The 18,686-nt window shown below is 42.9% G+C and overlaps 1 protein-coding gene across 1 annotated transcript; it reads right to left on the bottom strand.

The window, feature by feature from the left end:
- Nucleotides 1-6,539: 6,539 nt before the first annotated feature.
- On the bottom strand, nucleotides 6,540-17,207 carry LOC108268057 (NAD-dependent protein deacylase sirtuin-5, mitochondrial). The gene is made up of 9 exons (XM_017472734.3): nucleotides 17,094-17,207; nucleotides 15,686-15,816; nucleotides 13,190-13,323; nucleotides 12,695-12,920; nucleotides 12,458-12,545; nucleotides 11,159-11,212; nucleotides 9,269-9,392; nucleotides 8,230-8,345; nucleotides 6,540-7,341 (listed from the first exon to the last, which is right to left on the bottom strand). Exons 2-9 carry the CDS (start codon nucleotides 15,789-15,791, stop codon nucleotides 7,269-7,271), a joined length of 921 nt encoding a protein of 306 aa, XP_017328223.1. The 5' UTR covers nucleotides 15,792-15,816; nucleotides 17,094-17,207; the 3' UTR covers nucleotides 6,540-7,268.
- Between the last annotated feature and the right edge of the window lie 1,479 nt (nucleotides 17,208-18,686).

Raw genomic sequence — 18,686 nt, 5'->3', positions numbered from 1 at the left:
GCCCGACTCGGATCTCTGCAATATTGAGGTTCAGGGAGAGGTGAGGGGGGTGGGGGGTGGGGGAAGAGATTACTCATGCACGCACACACACTTACACTCTCTCTCTCTCTCCGAGTGTGTGTGTGTGTGTTTACCACAGCCTGCACCAGCTGATTGCGCGAGGTGGCAAACTGATAGCTGCTATAAATAGCAGCACCTAGATAAGCCTATTCTCCCTGAGCCGAGCCGAAGCCGACAGACGGACGGAGGAGGCCGAGCCGAGGCGTTTAACACACTCCGCTCTCCGACAACGAACACCATCAACAAAAATCGACACCTCCAACCACGTTCAACTCCGGCTTCGGCCTTCACGACGACTGAAATTAAACACCAGGGGGCGTCTATACTGATCACGTCCACTTACACTTCAGAGCTGCTGAATGCTCCAGTCTGATTGGTCGGGAGGTGGTGATTAGATGTCTGTAGCAGTTAGTTGTTCGAATCAGATTAACACGCTCCTTCCAGTTGGAGCGTTATCGTGTCTACAGTATGGTGACGGCGTACACGGGGACGTGTGTGGCAGCAGCTCCACGTACTCTGGTTCTTAACAAAGAGAGGCGGATTGTTGTTTTTGTAAGATGTCTATTTACCAGTTTTGGAAGGAGTCTCCAGTGTGTTTACACTTTGCGTTTTCTCGGAATGTGACAAGGAGACGCAGGTGAAGTGGTTGGGACACGTGGCTTGGTCGTGTGACGGGCTGGGGCTGATGGGTAATGTGGTTTTCCGATTTCGGCAGAACCATGACACACGCCTGGTGTAAAACGAGAGCAAGAGTAAACTTAAAAGAGTAAACCATATACAATAAAATCACACACACACACACACACACACACACACACACACACACACACACACACACACGACTTGAATTTAAATCATATCAAGAAGGGAAGTGAGCACACCGTCTGTTTCACGCTGTGCTGTGATTGGTTATGTATTACATCAAACCAGTGACCACACAATCCCTTCTCTTTACATACCCAATTACACGCCCCGGAGAGGCCCGGCTCTGTCCTCCTTCTACACGCACGCCCGGTGGGATGATGCACTGACTCATCAGCACCACAAGAAGGACGGACGGAGAGAAAGGAAAAGAAGGAAGGAAAGAAAGGAAGGAAAGAAAGAAAGGAAAGAAAGGAAGGAAGGAAAAGAAAGAAAGGAAGGAAGGAAGGAAGGAAAAGAAAGAAAGGAAGGAAGGAAGGAAGGAAAAGAAAGAAAGGAAGGAAGGAAGGAAGGAAAGGAAATAAGAAAGGAAGGAAAAGAAAGAAAGGAAAGAAGAAAGGAATGAAGGGAAAGAAAGAAAAAAAGAAAGAAAGAAAGAAAGGAAGGAAGGAAGGAAGGAAGGAAGGAAGGAAGGAAGGAAGGAAGGGAAAGAAAGAAAGAAAGAAAGAAAGAAAGAAAGAAAGAAAGGAAGGAAGGAGGGGAAAGAAAGAAAGAAAGAAAGAAAGAAAGAAAGAAAGAAAGAAAGGAAGAAAGGAAGGAAGAAAGGAAAGAAGGGAAAGAAGGAAAGAAGGAAGGAAGAAAGGAAGGAAGGAGGGGAAAGAAAGAAAGAAAGAAAGTAAGAAAGGAAGGAAAGGAAAGAAAGGAAGGAAGGAAGGAAAGGAAAGAAGGGAAAGAAAGAAAGAAAGGAAAGAAGAAAGGAAGGAAGGAAGGAAGAAAGGAAGGAAAGGAAACGAAAGGAAGGAAGGAAGGGAAAGAAAGAAAGGAAGGAAAGAAGAAAGGAAGCAAGAAAGGAAGGAAGGAAAGGAAGGAAGGAAGGGAAAGAAAGACAGAAAGGAAAGAAGAAAGGAAGGAAGGAAGGAAGAAAGGAAGGAAAGGAAACGAAAGGAAGGAAGGAAGGAAGGAAGGAAGGAAGGGAAAGAAAGGAAGGAAGGAAGGAAGGAAGGAAGGAAAAGAAAGGAAGGAAGGAAAGAAGAAAGGAAGGAAGGAAGGAAGGAAGGAAGGGAAAGAAAGACAGAAAGGAAAGAAGAAAGGAAGCAAGAAAGGAAGGAAGAAAGGAAGGAAGAAAGGAAGGAAAGGAAGAGGGCCGGGCCGGGCCGGGTCTGCGCGGCTGTGGGATCTGTTCATCCGGGCGTGTCGAGTGAGGGAGGGAGGCGATGAGGAAGGGCAGCAGTAAGCAGCACATGCTGATGGAATGAATCAGCAGCAGGCTGCGTGCGTCTCCTCCCTCCACTCCAGCCTGGAGCACTGCAAAGCAGTATTACTTTACATTTAACAAAGCTACAGGAAATGAAGACATGGCGTTGATGATTCGGATTTTAAATGTAAAACATTGATTATTTAAGAGCGAGACTGTAAATATTGCACATATCTATCGTGATGAGAACAAAATGTACGACACTGCAATTACTTTTCACGTCGTTTTTTCCTCTCGCTCTTAATCCAGTGTTACTGCAACACAGCGAACTCCTCTATCCTTCCCACTCCTGCGCGAGACTTACAGTGACGACGCGCTGACACTGGAGACTCCTTCCACAAAGCTTACACGAGCGTCTCCTCGCAGAGACCTTCCACCACGTCGACGACTATACCTTCATCTTTGTGAAATAACAACAATAACCCACTGCTTTTCAAGCATTATCGTAGATTCTAAGGTGACGCAGAGCCTGTGACCGGTCCTCCGTAGCTCTGTATACAGACCTCCGTCTGTCAGGGCCGAACTCCTCTCACGTTAGTAACCTTCTCCGATGTCTCACGGAGGTCTGATCTCGTTTCACTCGGGTGCGGAGCAAATATTTATCCGGGGCTGCCGGAAAGCCAGCTGATTCGGCATTACGAGACCACGGCTGCATGATAATGAACCGACTGTGCTAAACTCCCCGCTTAAACCCGCTTAACAGTTCGTAGCTAATTAACGCCTTCAGACTAATGAGCACTCTATAGGAGAGCGAGCCTCCGTATTAACCACAAAAGCTTTCTTTTCTCATGCAGATATTCTGCTAACACCACTTTTTATGACACAAACAATTATAAGCAACTATACATATAGTCAGTTATTCGGAATTTCCTGTATTTCTAAATAAATATGACCTAAAAGGTCCTAAAAGAAGATGAGGAAAATGTTCCTGCGAGTGGTAAAAGTATGTGAACGTCTAGGATTATCAGTTTAATTTGAAGGTGAAATTAGAGTCAGGTGTTTGTAATCAGTGGGGTGATGATCAGGTGTGAGTGAGTGAGCGTCCTGTTTTATTTAAAGAACAGGGATCTATCAGAGTCTGATCTTCACAACGCATGTCTGTGGAAGTGTATCATGTCATGAACAAAGGAGATTTCTGAGGACCTCAGAAAAAGAGTCGTTGAAGCTCATCAGGCTGTGAAAGGTTACAGAATCATCTGTAAAGAGTTTGGACTCCACCGATCCACAGTCAGACAGGTTGTGTACAAATGGAGGAAATTTAAGACCAGTGTTCCCCTCCCCAGGAGCGGAGACCAACAAAGATCACTCCAAGAGCAAGACGTGTAATAGTCCACGAGGCCACAAAGGAACCCAGGGGAACTTCTAATCAAATAAAGACCTCTCACACATTGTCTAATGTTAATGTTCATGAGTCCACCATCAGGAGAACACTGAACAACCATGGTGTGCATGGCAGAGATACAAGCAGAACATCACTGCTCTCCAAAAAGAACATTGCTGCCCTTCTGCAGTTTGCTAAAGATCACATGGACGAGCCAGAAGGCTGTTGGAAAAATGGTTTGTGGAGGAATGAGACCAAAATAGAATTTTTGGTTTATATTTGGAGAAAGGAAAACACTGCATTCCAGCATAAGAACCGTATCCCATCTGTGAAACATGGTGGTGGTAGTGTCAGGGTTTCGGCCTGTTTTGCTGCATCTGGTCCAGGACGACTTCATCATTGATGGAACAATGAATTATGAGTTATACCAGCGAATTCTAAAGGAAAACGTCAGGACATCTGTCTGTGACGTGAATCTGAAGAGAAAGTGGGTCATGCGGCAAGACAACGATCTTAAACACACGAGTCGTTCTACCACAGAACGCTTAAAGAGGAGTAAAGTTAGTGTTTTATAACGGCCGAGTCAAAGTCCTGACCTTAATCCAGTAGAAATGTTGTGGAAGAACCTGACGCAAGCAGATCATGTGAGGAAACCCCCCAACATCCCAGAGTTGAATCTGTTCTGCACTGAGGAACGGGATAAAACTCCTCCAAGCCGATGATCAACAGTTACCCCAAACGTTTAGATACAGTTATTACTGCACAAGCGGCTCACACCAGATTCACACACTTTCACCACTCACAGATATGTAAAATTGGATCATTTTCCTCGGTGAATAAATGACCAAGTATAATTTTTCGTCTCATTTGTTTAATTGGGTTCATTTCATCTGATTTTAGGACTTGTGTGAAAATCTGATGATGCTTCAGGTCATATTTACGCAGACGTCTAGAAAATTCTAAAGGGTTCACAAACTTTCAAGCACCGCTGTATGTTATAGCGGCTATAAACAGTCGTGTGTGTCGTATTCTCAAGAAACCTTTGGTGATTTTGTTTGTCTACGGTTAATCCATACATCAGGAGTCCGTGCTTCTGTTTTAAATAACGGGAGTGTGAGCCACAAAGTTTTCCACGAATCTGAATCGGCCGGTCCGTACACACGTGTGAGAGTGAGTGTGTGTGTGTGTGTGGACAGAGGAAACAAACCAACTGCCTGCTGAATGTCTTCTTTCCTTCGTCTCTTGCCTTGCGCCAGACACACACACACACAGACGTATATAAATATTAAATGTTCATTAATTATATCAGTATGATAAGAAACAGCATACCGATTCACGTCTTGAAAAGTATATATATATTGTACACTATATGTTCTAAAGTATGTGGACACCTGACCATCACACCCATATGTGGTTCTTCCCCAAACTGTTCTCACACAACTGTACAGAATGTCTGTGTACGCTGTAGCGTTACAATTTCCCTTCACTGGGACTAAGAGGCAAGCTCCATGAAGACATGGTGTGTTGAGTTTCAAGCCCCAGCACTGCCAGGCTGTCACCCTGCCCTCTGACCCCAACTTCCTAACATGCTGGGGGATGTGAAGAAAAGAATTTCCATTTGCTGTAACGTATATGTGATCAATAAAGACTCGATCATTATTATCATCATCATCGTTAACACTTTTGGGATGAACTGGAGCCTCCTCAGCAGTTCAACATCAGTACCTGACGTCCCGAACGCTCTTATAGCTGAATGGACACAAATCCCCACAGCCACGCCCCCAAAATCTACCGGAAAGCCTTCCCAGAAGAGTGGAGCTGATTATAACAGCAGGGACTAAATCTGAAACGGGATGCTCACCAAGCGCACGGTCTTGATGGTCAGGCGTCCACAAACTTTTGGACACCGTGTAAATCGGTACTATTATAGAGATAACCTGTTAGAACGAGCACACCGAAGGCGCTGTGCGAGAAGATTTACACTTTTATCCACGGGCGTCTCTTTAGAAACAAATGAGGAGCGAAGCGTCTGCACGTTCGAGAGATTTTTACTTGCCGTCAGTGAGCTCGAGCTGCATCGTTGTACAGGTTTATTTATTTATTTATTTTTAAAGTAGCTTACCGGTGAGAGAGAGAGATGAGACGATGTAATAAAGTGCAGATGTAATCGGAGGCTTATCATCGGGATTTGGGATGATCAGACGGCCTTCAATCGAACTGTCGTGCATCTCTGTTTAAATGCTGATGAAGGTAGATAAATAAAGCACTGCTGCTCGTCACTACGATTCGTATAATCAGTTTCTGCAGGATTTCGCCAAAAACGCCGAGTTTTTGTGCGACAAACGACAGCAATTGGGAAAATATGATCCGTTGAAAATGAGACCTGTTAGCTGTACTCATGTTCGACGCACGTGAATCGAAGGGGCCTTTGGATGAATGCGTGTTGCGGCGTGATGATGTCACACGACCGGTCTCGGAAAGCGGGAACTCGGCGGTAATCTTGAAAAATCGCAAGCTCCTCCGGACACTGCGGAATTCGCTCGGTTTTGCGCTCATTTCTGCGATCGGGAAATCCTGGAGGGATCGATTAATTATAAGCGAGGCAGGAACAGAGTGTAGATTTCCCAGCACAGCTGGATTTAAAACTCTCCTGTAGAGAGAATAATAATAATAATAATAATAATAATAATAATAAATTGATGAGAGATTGCCATGTGTCATGTTTATTGAGGCACTTTGGTTTCTTAAAAGCACAAACAAGCAGTTTTGTTTATAATACAAGCCACAAAAGAAGAAAGAAAAAAAAAAACAATCTCTGATGAACATAAAGAAATAAAAGGAAGGTTTTTTTCAGTTGAATATCAAAAATGAGGGAAATAATTATTTCTATTAAATATAAGGAGGAAAAAACAAAAGAAAAAAATTAACTACATTATTTCTGAAGAATATATATATATATATATATATATATATATATATATATATATATATATATTTTTTTTTTTTTTTTTAACAAAAAAAAAAAAGTAAATTCCTAAAGAACATTAAAAAAAAAGGAAAAAAAATGTTATTTTGGAAGAATTTTTTTTAGAAAATAAAAAAAGGGACGAAGTTATTACTTCTGTAGACATACAAAAGGAAAGGGGGAAAAAAAACCCCAGAAAATGTATTATTTCTAAAGACTATACACTACACTTCCTCTAACTTTCTCTCTGCCCCATCCTGTGGAAAATGACTTTTAGAGTTAATGTATATACGATGAAAAGAAAAGAGTGTTTGGCACCTTTGGAGTGAGGTTCTTTTTTTTTTAATGCTTTTAGCTTTTCGGTTTATTCTTAGTATTCTGTGGAGTCAAATACACAAACTTAAACTACATCATCCCCTCACGCCATCTGTTTACGCTGGAAAGGTTGTGTTTATATCCGAGACCATTTAACGTAATGAACGTCCTTGTCCGTCTTACTGAACAGCAAATTCGACGGTTCAGGGAGGCAGGAGAAAGTTCCTGTACCCTGAAATAGCTCTACATTTTCACACTTTGATAATCAGATCAATTACACAAGCTCTCGAGTGCGCACACTGCGGCGTGACGAGATCACTTTCACTGCAGCAGAAAGGAAACGAGACTTTTCTAACTCCGTAAACACCTTCCCCCCCGTTACTCTCGGAAACACCGATGCGCGGCACGGTTCCCGTTCCCGGCACGTATAAAAGCAGTCTTAACCGGCGGCCCCTGCGCAGGTCGAAGGTCGTCCTCCTCTCCGAGAAGTCTCACATCAGCTCGGACTCGTGAGGCGCGAGAGCGACGGGGACAGTCTCAGCACACGGGCCCTGGAAATAAAAACTGAAACCCCACGGTAACGTCAGTAACATCACTCCCGCTGCCGTATCAACACATTTTTTTCTTTTCTAGATGAACTATGGACTACGGAAGCAAACAAAACGGATTTGTTGTCGTTGCTTGAGGTTTTCAAGGACGTAAGGAGCGCGTCATTCAAAGCAAGCAAGCAAAAAGCCAAGCGAAACGCGACGTGATGCTAAAACCACCACCGTGCTTCGCTGTGAGAACGGCGTCCTTAGGTGTGATACTCAGTGTCGGGTTTCTGCCAAATGTAGCACTTTGTCCCAAGTCCCAAGGGGTTGTTTCTCTAACTAACCCCCTCTTTACCTGCTCACTGAACGTTGGTGGTTAATGACCGGTTCATCGGCGCTCGGAGAGATGTTCAAAGATTGAGATAGCTTTAATTAAACCCCGACTGATCATTTATCAGAACCCGGAACTGTTCTCAGAGACGGAGCTACAAGAGGTAATTAACAACACTAATACCAGAGAGCGACCTGAAGGGGGCGCCTCCCATATTAAATTGAGTTTTGAATGTTTTTTTTCCTTCTTCTCCAAAATAAAGAGAACTTACCTGTCTGGTGTAGAAAATCTATAAAACCAAATCATTAAATACGCCGACTTCAGGCTGAGCCGTAAAGTAATGTAGCACTAGCCCAACATCATTTTGACGAGCACAGCTCTAGCAAGGAGTTGGCACTCAGTTTGGATCATATTCAATAATATGGATCATTTTTGCTCAAATCGTCTCCATAGCGACAGTATATACAGAGTATAAAAGTCAACACAGACAGCAAGGTGCTCGGCAGTAGACTTCGTGATGCACCATGGTTCATTTCACCATCATCATGCTGTGTTTTAATGGCCTAGTTGAACAAACGCGTGACTCACGTGAATCGAGACATCCGGGATCGCGGCCGGATGTTGAACTCCGCCACTGGGACGCCTCGGGACGCCACCTGCGGGGCAAACATGGCCGCTGGGAAGACGACGGACGCGGTACCAACCTGAAATTACAGCGGTAAAAGAAGATGAGTGCGGGGGATAACGGTGTAAACTTGATATTTATCTTGAATTCAATTTCTCCAAGTATTGAATTGAGAGGGAAAAAAAAAAAAAAAAAAAAGTGTCATTTCTTTGCTACGTCTATTTTAAACACGTCTATATTTTGTTAGTTTCAGTTCATCTGGTTTTGGGGTGGTTTCTAGTTTTTGTGAAAGAAAAGAGCAAACACTTTTCCCAGAGGAGTCTCCATACTGAGGGGAAAAAGTGTGAAAACTTCTCTCTCACTGTACGGGATATACGGTCAATATACCGTCCACTCCAGAATTATTGGCACCACCTTTGTGGTGAAGTATCTTAGCAAAGGGAAGATTATTACATTACATTTATGGCATTTGGCTGACGCCCTTATCCAGAGCGATTTATCTCATTTATACAACTGAGCAGTTGGGGGTTAAGGGCCTTGCTCAAGGGCCCAACAGTGGCAGCTTGGCAGTGCTGGGGCTTGAACTCCTGACCTTCTGGTCAGTATCTCAGAGTTCTCTCACATGTTCAGCTAACTGACCGTAAAAACAAAGCAGCATTTTATCCATCTTTAGCAAGGGTGCCAATAATTCTGGATTGTGTTATTCTTCCAGTATTGTCCAGTCTGTTTAAAAACAAAAAAACTGACTTGGTGGGTTTGGGCATGAGTAAATTCCCTGAGACACATCATTATTAACTCCAGGTTAAACTAATGCCGTCCGAGTAGAGCTTAAGGTTCATTAAGCGGAATCCGGATCAATCCCCTGTGCTGAAACGGACTTTCATTTCACTTCTCACAACCCGAGCAGCAGGTTTATCACACGCAGACCTCTCCCTGTTAACAATTAGCACTCTCGGACGCTCCGGGTTTAAAGAGCGGCGGCGCGAGGAGGCGTGATCTCACCAGCAGGCAGAGGTCACAGGCGTCCAGCTCTTTCTCCACCTTGGTGAGGACGTGCGAGTCCATCGTCTCCCCGAACCAGATCACATCGGGCCTCAGGAGACCGTCACAGCCCCTCTCGTCACACCTGCAGCACCGAGCAGCACCTCATAAACACAACACCACCTGCTTCCTCCACATTAGCACCTTCTAGTCGTGAAACACTTTACAAACTTCGCACGTCACATCACAAATGAGAAACGCATTTATACATAAAACACGGGGTAAAATGATTTGTGGTCATTCGCACAGCTGATTGTATACCATCACCACTGCTCGCCACAGAAATGTTTTTCACTAGAGGTCGACCTGAGTAGGGTCCGCTGTCATTATACGGCACCAGAGCGGCCTCTAGAGGCCAAATAAAAACTATCACTTACTAATTTTGTTGTGTTATTTGAAGTGGTTTTTTTTATTAGTCCATTTGGACATCCCAATTTTTATTTGTTAGTTGGAGTGTTACATTTTTGGTTCAGTTTGGATGTATATCATTCATTTACTTTTATTAACATTTATTAATAGTTAACATATATTCATAGTTTATATTTTTATCTCACACACATTTACCACATTTAGTCATTTTACAAAGCGATAACGTAATGGATAGGCAAACACTATCCATAAGTAACGTTTATCGCTATAGCATCCTTTAGCTAATGTTAGCTAGCTGTATTTCTAGTAAACAGTTGGGCTAAAATGTGAGCTAACAATCGGTGAGGTATGAATGCATCCACACGAACTCTGCAGTCTGTCCGATTAGATTCGCTCACATATTGAAACATTTCCACTCACTGTGGTTGCTCTTTATGTGCTCTACTTTAAACTCTACTTGCACGGATATCTCAGCCTCTTGCTTTGACACGTCCCATGAACAGCGTTCGAATCAGACGTTATTGTTGTTTATGTTGTGGAAGTAAAATTATCCTGTGAAGGCTACTTCCTGCAGCAGAAACACGGAAGAGTGAAAAGGGCTTGTAAGTGTGCTTTTCCAGGGCAGTTTAGCATCATGTGTAATATCATGCTGCCATCTAGTGGAGCTCTGATGTATTACAATGCTGTGTTTTCGTGTATGACCACAGGGCTTCATGTGGGGTTTCGACTGTGATCTGGGGAACATTAATCATGCTTTAATCACATTACATCGCTCCTGTCATTAAATCCATTGGCGCCGTGTGTCTTTTACAACTCACTGTATTTGCAAATGTTAAAAGTTTTTAAAAATATTTTTCACAGTGTGACTATTTTAAATATTTATAAATCTATTTCTAAAGCTAAACCATGTTAAACTTATTCTCCCGGAAAATATATGTTTGCTTCGTTCTTCAAATGATCAAAATGATCACATTTCTTTTAGAATAATTTCAAAATAAGAAACATGGGATAGATGTGCTCATATTCGAGATTTGGGGGTTTTTTGGCACTTCCTAAGAGATCATTTCTACAGTTTGTTAGATACAGAACCTCACTGTTTCATCACAAAAAAATCTTCATCGGTGGTTTAAAAAAATATTAACAATTTATGTGGCATTTACGCAACACTCAAATTAATTTCACATGGCATTCAGTCAGACTTTAGATAGTTTATATTTCGTTTATGTACACAGTATATAAGTTAGTATACAGTATAGCAGTTTGAAAGAAACAACGATTTAGTATGAATTTTTGATATTCTTATTATTATTATTATTTATTTATTAAGCTGAGTATTTTTCATTCTTAATGTAACCTGGTTTAAAAAAAATATTAATAAATCATAATAAAAAGAGCAATAACAGCAACAACAATACCCATTATTAGTAGTAGTAATAGTAGTAGAAATGTTTTGTTTATAACCATGTTAAGCATGTTTCATACCTTGGTAACTTTTCCACAGGAATATCGGCCTCAGTGCAGTTTGGATCCGGATCACTGTAACAGGAATGAAAAGCATCGAGCTCAATTTCAGAACTTAACTACATCTAAACTACTTACATCTAAACCAGGAGGGTCCAAAATCCCGCCCCAGGACCAAAACGCAGGCCGTGGACGGATGTTAACTGACTGCGACTTCTCCGTTAGGACGTACAGCACGATCGATGCGTCGCAATTCCTCCTTTCACCTGAAGGTGGCAGCAGACTGTGGTGACACAGCAAGCTAAACTGCAAGATTTCTATCATTTACTGAATAATATTTCAGACAAAAAACACAACGTTAACTTTGTACGTCTCGATCAGCTCCCAGTAGTTCAGTGGTCAGGGCGCTGATCGTGGAGTCGGCCATTTTGAGGGCTGTATCAATCGCGAATTCCTTCCTCCCTAGAAAAAAAACGTTCGCTCCATAGAAAATCCCACAATGCACTGCAGAAACCAGGGAGCGTCGATGGGATGACGTCATGTTTTGTGACGACTCTCGGCTCGAGAAAAAAAAACGCTGGACGAGCTCTCGGCCGACGTCGTGTACAGATGTAAGCAGCTTGTTATCGTTGTCGTGGCTCTCGCATGATTATTTACAGTACGTTAGCGATTTGTAACTTTATTTGACGTTCTGTGTACGGTTTGTTTGAGACTAACGACTTTTAAATGTTTCATTATTATTTTTTTTAAATCCTCTAGCGAGCCTACGATCCTGCTTGAAGTACCGCGACAGAAACGTGTGTGATTAAGATAAATTTATACGACGTATATATATATATAATGTAGAAAGATCTCAGTCCTGCCTGTTGGTGATGAACGCCAGCGGTGAGGTTTTACAATGCGAGTACGTAGTCGTGTCGCCGGAAACCGAGTCATCGGCGTCCCGACGTGTAGTGAGACAGGGTCCTTACCAGCGCCACAACTCGTGTACGCCATACACTGATTCCTCACCTAGGGGGCTGACTGAGACGCACTGTGAAAAGCAACGATTTCAAAAGAGCTGGAAAGAAGAAGAAGTTGAGGAATATCTTGAGTCGTACAGCTACAGGAGTCAGGGGATACCCCGCTGCAGGTATTCCACTAAAATTAAACTCACTACAATAACATTTTGGCGACGGTCCGTCCCTCTCTCGTGTATTTTGAGGTGGTCTAATCTGCACCCGATTTGGGGGGGGTGAGAGATTGGACATCCCTGATCTAAACTAGTGCAACAGCTGAGTGCAGTAAGCAGGAGGGCTGAGCGGGGCTCGTTATTTTTACCCTTTACCCTCCAGCGCAGTACAGATGGGGCTGTGATGATTCACGTCCACGTCTCCGCAGCTCAGACACCGGGTCCTGAACAGACTTCCTGTAAAACACACACACACACACAATCAACACCTTCTGAACAAACTGGGTAGAGAACGCAAGCTTGAGTCAAGTTAACGTAAAAGCAGCATGTGATGAGTCAGCACCGCATCACACCACGTGTGGGTGTGTATTTATCATGACGCTCACCGTGGACCTCGAGGATGTGTTTGCTGCCGGCTCGGCGGTGCAGCTCGTCCGTGTTCTGCGTGATGACCACCACGGTGCGGCCCTGCTGTCTGAGACGGGCCTCGCACTCGGCTATGGCCACGTGCGCAGCGCTGGGTTTAGCCTTCAGCGCTAACTCCCTCCAGTATTGATAAAACTCCCACACGCGCGACGAGTTGCGGGAAAACGCCTGCGGGGTTGCCAGATCCTACAAAACATAGCGAAGACATGAGAGGAAGGAGATGGTGAGGTGACGGGTGAGGGTGTAATAATAATAATAATAATACTCAAGCCAACCAACAATAATATAACATTAATATTTAAATTAAACAGCTTTGTGTTTTAAGCTTGACTCTAACAATCTAATTAAGTAACTAACACAACTTGCTGCATTCATTATCATTAAAATCATCTACATTAATAAAACAAAGTATGATTTAATTAACGCTTAAATTAATTCATTGCATGTACACTCGCCTGGGTCTTCCACTTCCTCCAGTGTCCGCTGGCCGCTCTGAAGGTGGGCAGCCCGCTCTCGGCGCTCACTCCGGCGCCGGTGATGATGGCGATGTGCTTAGCCTTGGAGAAAACCTCGCGGAACTCTGATAAATCTGTAATATTCAGTCCGATAACGTCAGGGGTCAAAGGCGAATGTTAAACATGCAGAAGATTACCCGCAAAAATCACTATACATATATATAAAATCGCTGTGCGGTGGATCCTTTCTTCACTTCTACTATACAGAGACATTAATGTTATACTCCATTTAGAGTGCATAACAGGAAGTCTCTGGGATTTGATTAGGCCTGATTGTTTGTGGGTGGAGCTTAAGCAAAAAAACATTAACATTTATTTATTTCAAAAATATATGCAACACTCAAATGTATTTCATGCCATCATTATATTGCCCAGCGTCATCACACGTTACATGCAGACGACCTGTGGGCGGAGCCAAAGCTAGATGAAACTCAAACTAACTCAAAAATTCAGCGGAATTTTGAAGCGGAATTCCTACTCGTAAACACGAGACGGTCTCCTCAACCCCCGAGCTCGGCGAGTGACGTCAACACGACGCGGCCGATCACGGCACGAGTGGTAAACACAGCGGCACTTCTTACCTTTGAAAGGAGTTATACTGCGTATATACACGCATTAACTTTAGATCAATCCCCATACAGGTAATATATACTGCTGACTATACAGTTCACTGTTCTGGGGAGAAAAACACGCATCGGTCGGCACAAAATCACACCGAGGAGTAGTGGTGGGCAGAGCAAGGCTTCGTGGAGCACTGAAACGTACCGTATTGTGTCGTCAAAGCTTCGAAACCCGTCTACATGGTGACACCTAGTGGTCACTTGACAACGATTCAGACAAGCGTTGGCGAGTGTTTGCATCAAACAAGGAAGTGTGTGAGGGAGACGATAGTGCTCACGATTGGCATGCCTTGGGTTCGAATCCTGGGTGAAGTGTCCCTGTCCACATCGCTGTAAGAGCCATTTATAAATTAGTGTGGGTTTTTTTTTTTTTTTTTTTTTTTTAAATTGTTGTGTGCGTTTTTGTTAGTTTTTTTAAAAAATGTGTTGAGTTTTTAAAGTGCACCTATTATGTTTTTGCAAACATTACCTTTCGTGTAGTGCGTTCTATACGTATTTTGTGAACGTAAAAACATCTGCGAAGTTTCAAAAATCAAAGCGCACGACGAACGGAATTATCGACTCCTGAAAGAAGGAACCGATTCTGAACAGCTGAATGAGTCGTTAGTGATTCCAGACTTTACTTCCTGTACTAACCTACGTAGGTTTGTAACAAAAAGCCCCGCCTCTCGTCTTCATCGGCTGCTCGCTGACAGCGGTAGACCGATCACGACAGACCGGGAGGTCTGACCAATCAGAGCAGAGTATGCTCTCTGAAAGGAGGAGTTTAGAATGAATCCTTTAGAACGGATCATCGAACGAGTCGTTTGTGACACTGAGGGGAAAAACGTAATGCTGCAGTTTAAATTATGAGCACGTTAAAGTGTTTTTTGACCTCGGATGCACGTAAATCTACTGTATGAGACCTTTACAACAAAATTAGACACGTTTCAAATCCATAAAAGGTGCGCTTTAACACCTGACAGCTACATGAGCTTGATTTTGTAACCTGTAGGCTCCTCATTGTGAAGAATTATAGGTTATTTCGGTCATGAAAAATGAGGATTAATAAAATGCAAAACAGTCCAAATTCTCTCCCGCCTACGTAATATCCCACAACATCTGGATGTGTCTTCTTTACTTTTTAAATCATTAATTTGGTGGGATTTCACATCAGATGATTAACAAGGCATCCTGAGGTGAGCACTGACCGTGCATCAGTCCAAACACTACTGAATCGTTTCAGTTTTATATAAACCTACATCATAAAACTGACCGGCGAACAGTTCAAATTACATAGGCTATTAAACACTGGTTCGTTGGTTCACCTGGAGGTCAACACCCCCCCCCCCCCCCCCCCCCAGCAGCGAACCGTGGAAATTTCTAAACGTTTCGAAAAACAGTAATGACGTAACGAAGCCTCGTTTACCGGAATCACGTGACTTGGCCAGTTTGATACGCGCTCCGAACCACTGATTCGAAACAAAGGATTCATAAACGTTTCGAAGTTTCACGGAGCAGTGTTTTGAAAGCGTCCGTCGCTACCGAAAAATGACGCGATTCAATGTTCCACTCGACTTCAGGCTTCCGTCGACACTTTTGCGGATCCGGAATAAGCCCCGCCCCTTTTCCAGATCAAGACCTGCTCGACTTTTCAACACCGCTGGTGTGTGTATAGTTTCAGCAGGGTGCGCTAAACGTTACTTACAGCTACTTTAAGCAGAAACGTCCCTATACTCGTTATATACATGCTACAGAAATATCCCCATGCGGCACCGTGGGGATTTTTTAAATTTATTCCACATGACTCAGAGCTGACGGTGTATCCGTGGCGTACCTGACTTCGGCTGGGGTTCGACACTCAGCGCCCTCAGGACTGTGATCCGATTCCCACAATCCACCTGAGGGAGCAGGAGCCTCCGCGTCAGCTGCCGGATCAGCATCTCGGACCGGTTCTGCAGGACACGCCTGGGAACGAAAAGGCAGGATGAAGCGGAGTTACTGTTACAACTCAAAAGCTGATTCGTTTCATATAACAGAAGTGTACTATTCCTCTTACACCACAGCAATTCGGCAACAATTCTTTCTTTTTTTTCAACAATTATTAAAAAAAACAACACATCATACTTTTTATCCGTTTATAGTTACACACATGAAACAAGTTCGTTCCTGTTATCACTTGCGTTATAGCAGCTGTAAAGTATCTTCTCACAGAAGACCGCACAATATCCACGATTAAACACACTTATTTTGGTCTACGACATCATCTGGCAACCTTTTAGTGAATTTTTGAGCTTTGGCAACACCGGTTATTACCCTAAAGATCCCTCCCTCTCCTCTCTCACTAGATTACACAATGAGCTAACAGGCAGATGTATATCTCAAACAAATAAGTCACCTTTTACACCTGAGCGAGAGATTCTTGCCTCAATTATCTTAATAAAAACTACATTATGGCTCCACCTTCTGTGAGTGGTTTACAGACACTACTAAAAACCCTGTGGTGTTGATTCACATCTCATTTTCTGTGTGAGCTCCACTACTATAGAACATACTGCTAGTGCAGGGATTAGGCTGAATCCCAAATAGCTGGAAAGTGCACTACATAGGGCACGAGTGTGACCCTCCTTTTTTTAGTGTTAGACCAGGGGACAACACGAATCTCGGCATGGCTGTGCATGTCCAAAAACGTGAGCGGGCAATGTTTATACAGGGTGTGACCTAGGGGTTCATTCTGCCCCTCAGTGTAGTGCACTACATGTAGGAAGCGAATTGGAACACAGCCCGGATCTACGTGCGTTTCTGCAGGTTACAAACGGATTTGGTTTGCACTCGGATTTATGGGAACCTTGGAAAATGATAAGGAAGGTCTTGTAATTCCTGACAGGCTTTGTTTACAAACAAACAAATATATAGAATAAAACAATATACTGTGCTACAGTGTTTTTTTTAAAAAAAAAAATAAAAACGCTGCACTACAACAATATTTTGTTTTGCGTGCTTTCTTGATGTAAAGTTGCATTGTTTAGTGGACATTAAGACATTAAATTGTTCAAAATAATAGCTTAAATGCATTTCTGAAGGCATTCGGTGAAGCGCGAGCTTTTAGTGAAACAACTAAAATGGCGTTTTTCTTTCTTCCGCTTGCCTCTTTTACGGGAAAAACAGCGCTTTTAAACACTAAAATGGTTACTGTAGTGCTGTCATGGCAACGAAACCGCATTTTAAACAAAATCCTCACTCACCTTGTACAGTTCAAGTTTGTAAACAGTTGTAAACTCGCCTCTTTATTTTTCTTCCACGCGTTTCAACTGAAAACAAACCCGGAAGCTCGTTACTGCCATCTGCTGGCGAGGGGCGGAGCTAGCGAATATATATATATACACACACACACTCTTTTCAACGCCTTACTATTGGTTCAGTGTAAATCTATGCAAATGTATGCAAATTGATGCAACGTCTCACGGTTTAAACACATCCGTCCGTTAGTATGCTTTAAATCCAAATAGAGGTTTTGTGGCTTTTAGTATGAATATGTCCGCATTAAGGTTGTTTATAAGTTAGAACCAAGAACCAAGAATACAATTCGCATTTTAGAAGATATATGCGTTAAAAATGTACCGTCTCTCTCTACCGTGGATACCGATCAACCACTTCGATGACATCACTCTGCACTCATCATATTTCCTGTCCAATCAAATGCTCTCTAGGATCTGAAATGTCCCGCCCCCAACAGTTGTAAGTTACCGGACTGTGAGGTAAGCTAAATGCTATTGGCTATTTTAAAAGGTGGCGGAGCCACTCAATATGTCCCGCCCTGATTTCCTGTTTCAGTGGGAATGACCATTTCAAGGCACTTTAGTATCGGCTCGGCTCGCTCGGAACCTCGACCGAGGTGGTACTAAAAAAGTACCAGGTAACACCAGGTACGATCCACAGTGGAAAACCTCCAAAAGACATTTTTTTTTAATGTATTGAATTACCAATTTTCTTGATGTGTTGGTTCCACAGAAATTAGACTAAATTAAAATAATAATAATAATAACACAAATGCTTAAAGTTCCGTGTGAAGTCTAGAAACACATTATGTAAATAAAAATAAAAACACACAACAATAAAACTTGCGGTAAATAAGTTTAGCACTGTTCGGTGAGTTCTAAATAAAAATTGTTGTAAATATAAATTCCTAACATCGTAACTCTTTCATCATATCACATCGAAGGACGTGGCTTCAGTCTGACGATCGGGCGTTCTTTATTTTCCTAAACACATACGAAATAAAACACGTCAAGCTGTGCTGTTAGTCGGTCCGAACACGATTTCGATGAGTTTTTTTTGTGTGTGTGTGATTGTTGTGGCTAAAAATGTTTGATTTTCCTGCGGCTTTTTACAAAATTAGTTTTTGTGGAAAACTACTTGAACTGGCTGATGTTTGTTGGTAAATGAGACCTTTTCGCTGTATTCACGTCCGACACACGTGAACTGAACAACGCTTTGGCCGAATGCGCGTTGCGGCGACGTCTCGGTCCAAATCTGCGGTGATTTAAAACGCTCGCGAGCTCCTCCGAATACCGCCGTGTTCGCTTGATTTGGCGTTCATCCTGAAGGGACTGGTTACAGTTAAATCATCAACAACGAGGTGCTGACGATATTACGCAACACTTTCACGGATTATTTTTCCTATAACAGTGCTAAAGGTGTTTTTTCACTCTTTTACCAGATTTTTTATGGAACTACATGCCATACTTTAAATAAATAAATAAATAAATCAGCTAGGATTTGTCTGTAGGCACGAGCCCCTCGGTAGAAGTCTCGGTGTACTTTGTTACTATAGAAAC

The sequence above is a fragment of the Ictalurus punctatus genome, chromosome 7, assembly GCF_001660625.3.
Source record: "Ictalurus punctatus breed USDA103 chromosome 7, Coco_2.0, whole genome shotgun sequence".
NCBI lineage: Eukaryota > Metazoa > Chordata > Actinopteri > Siluriformes > Ictaluridae > Ictalurus > Ictalurus punctatus.
This window is presented reverse-complemented; position numbering and strand designations above follow the sequence as displayed.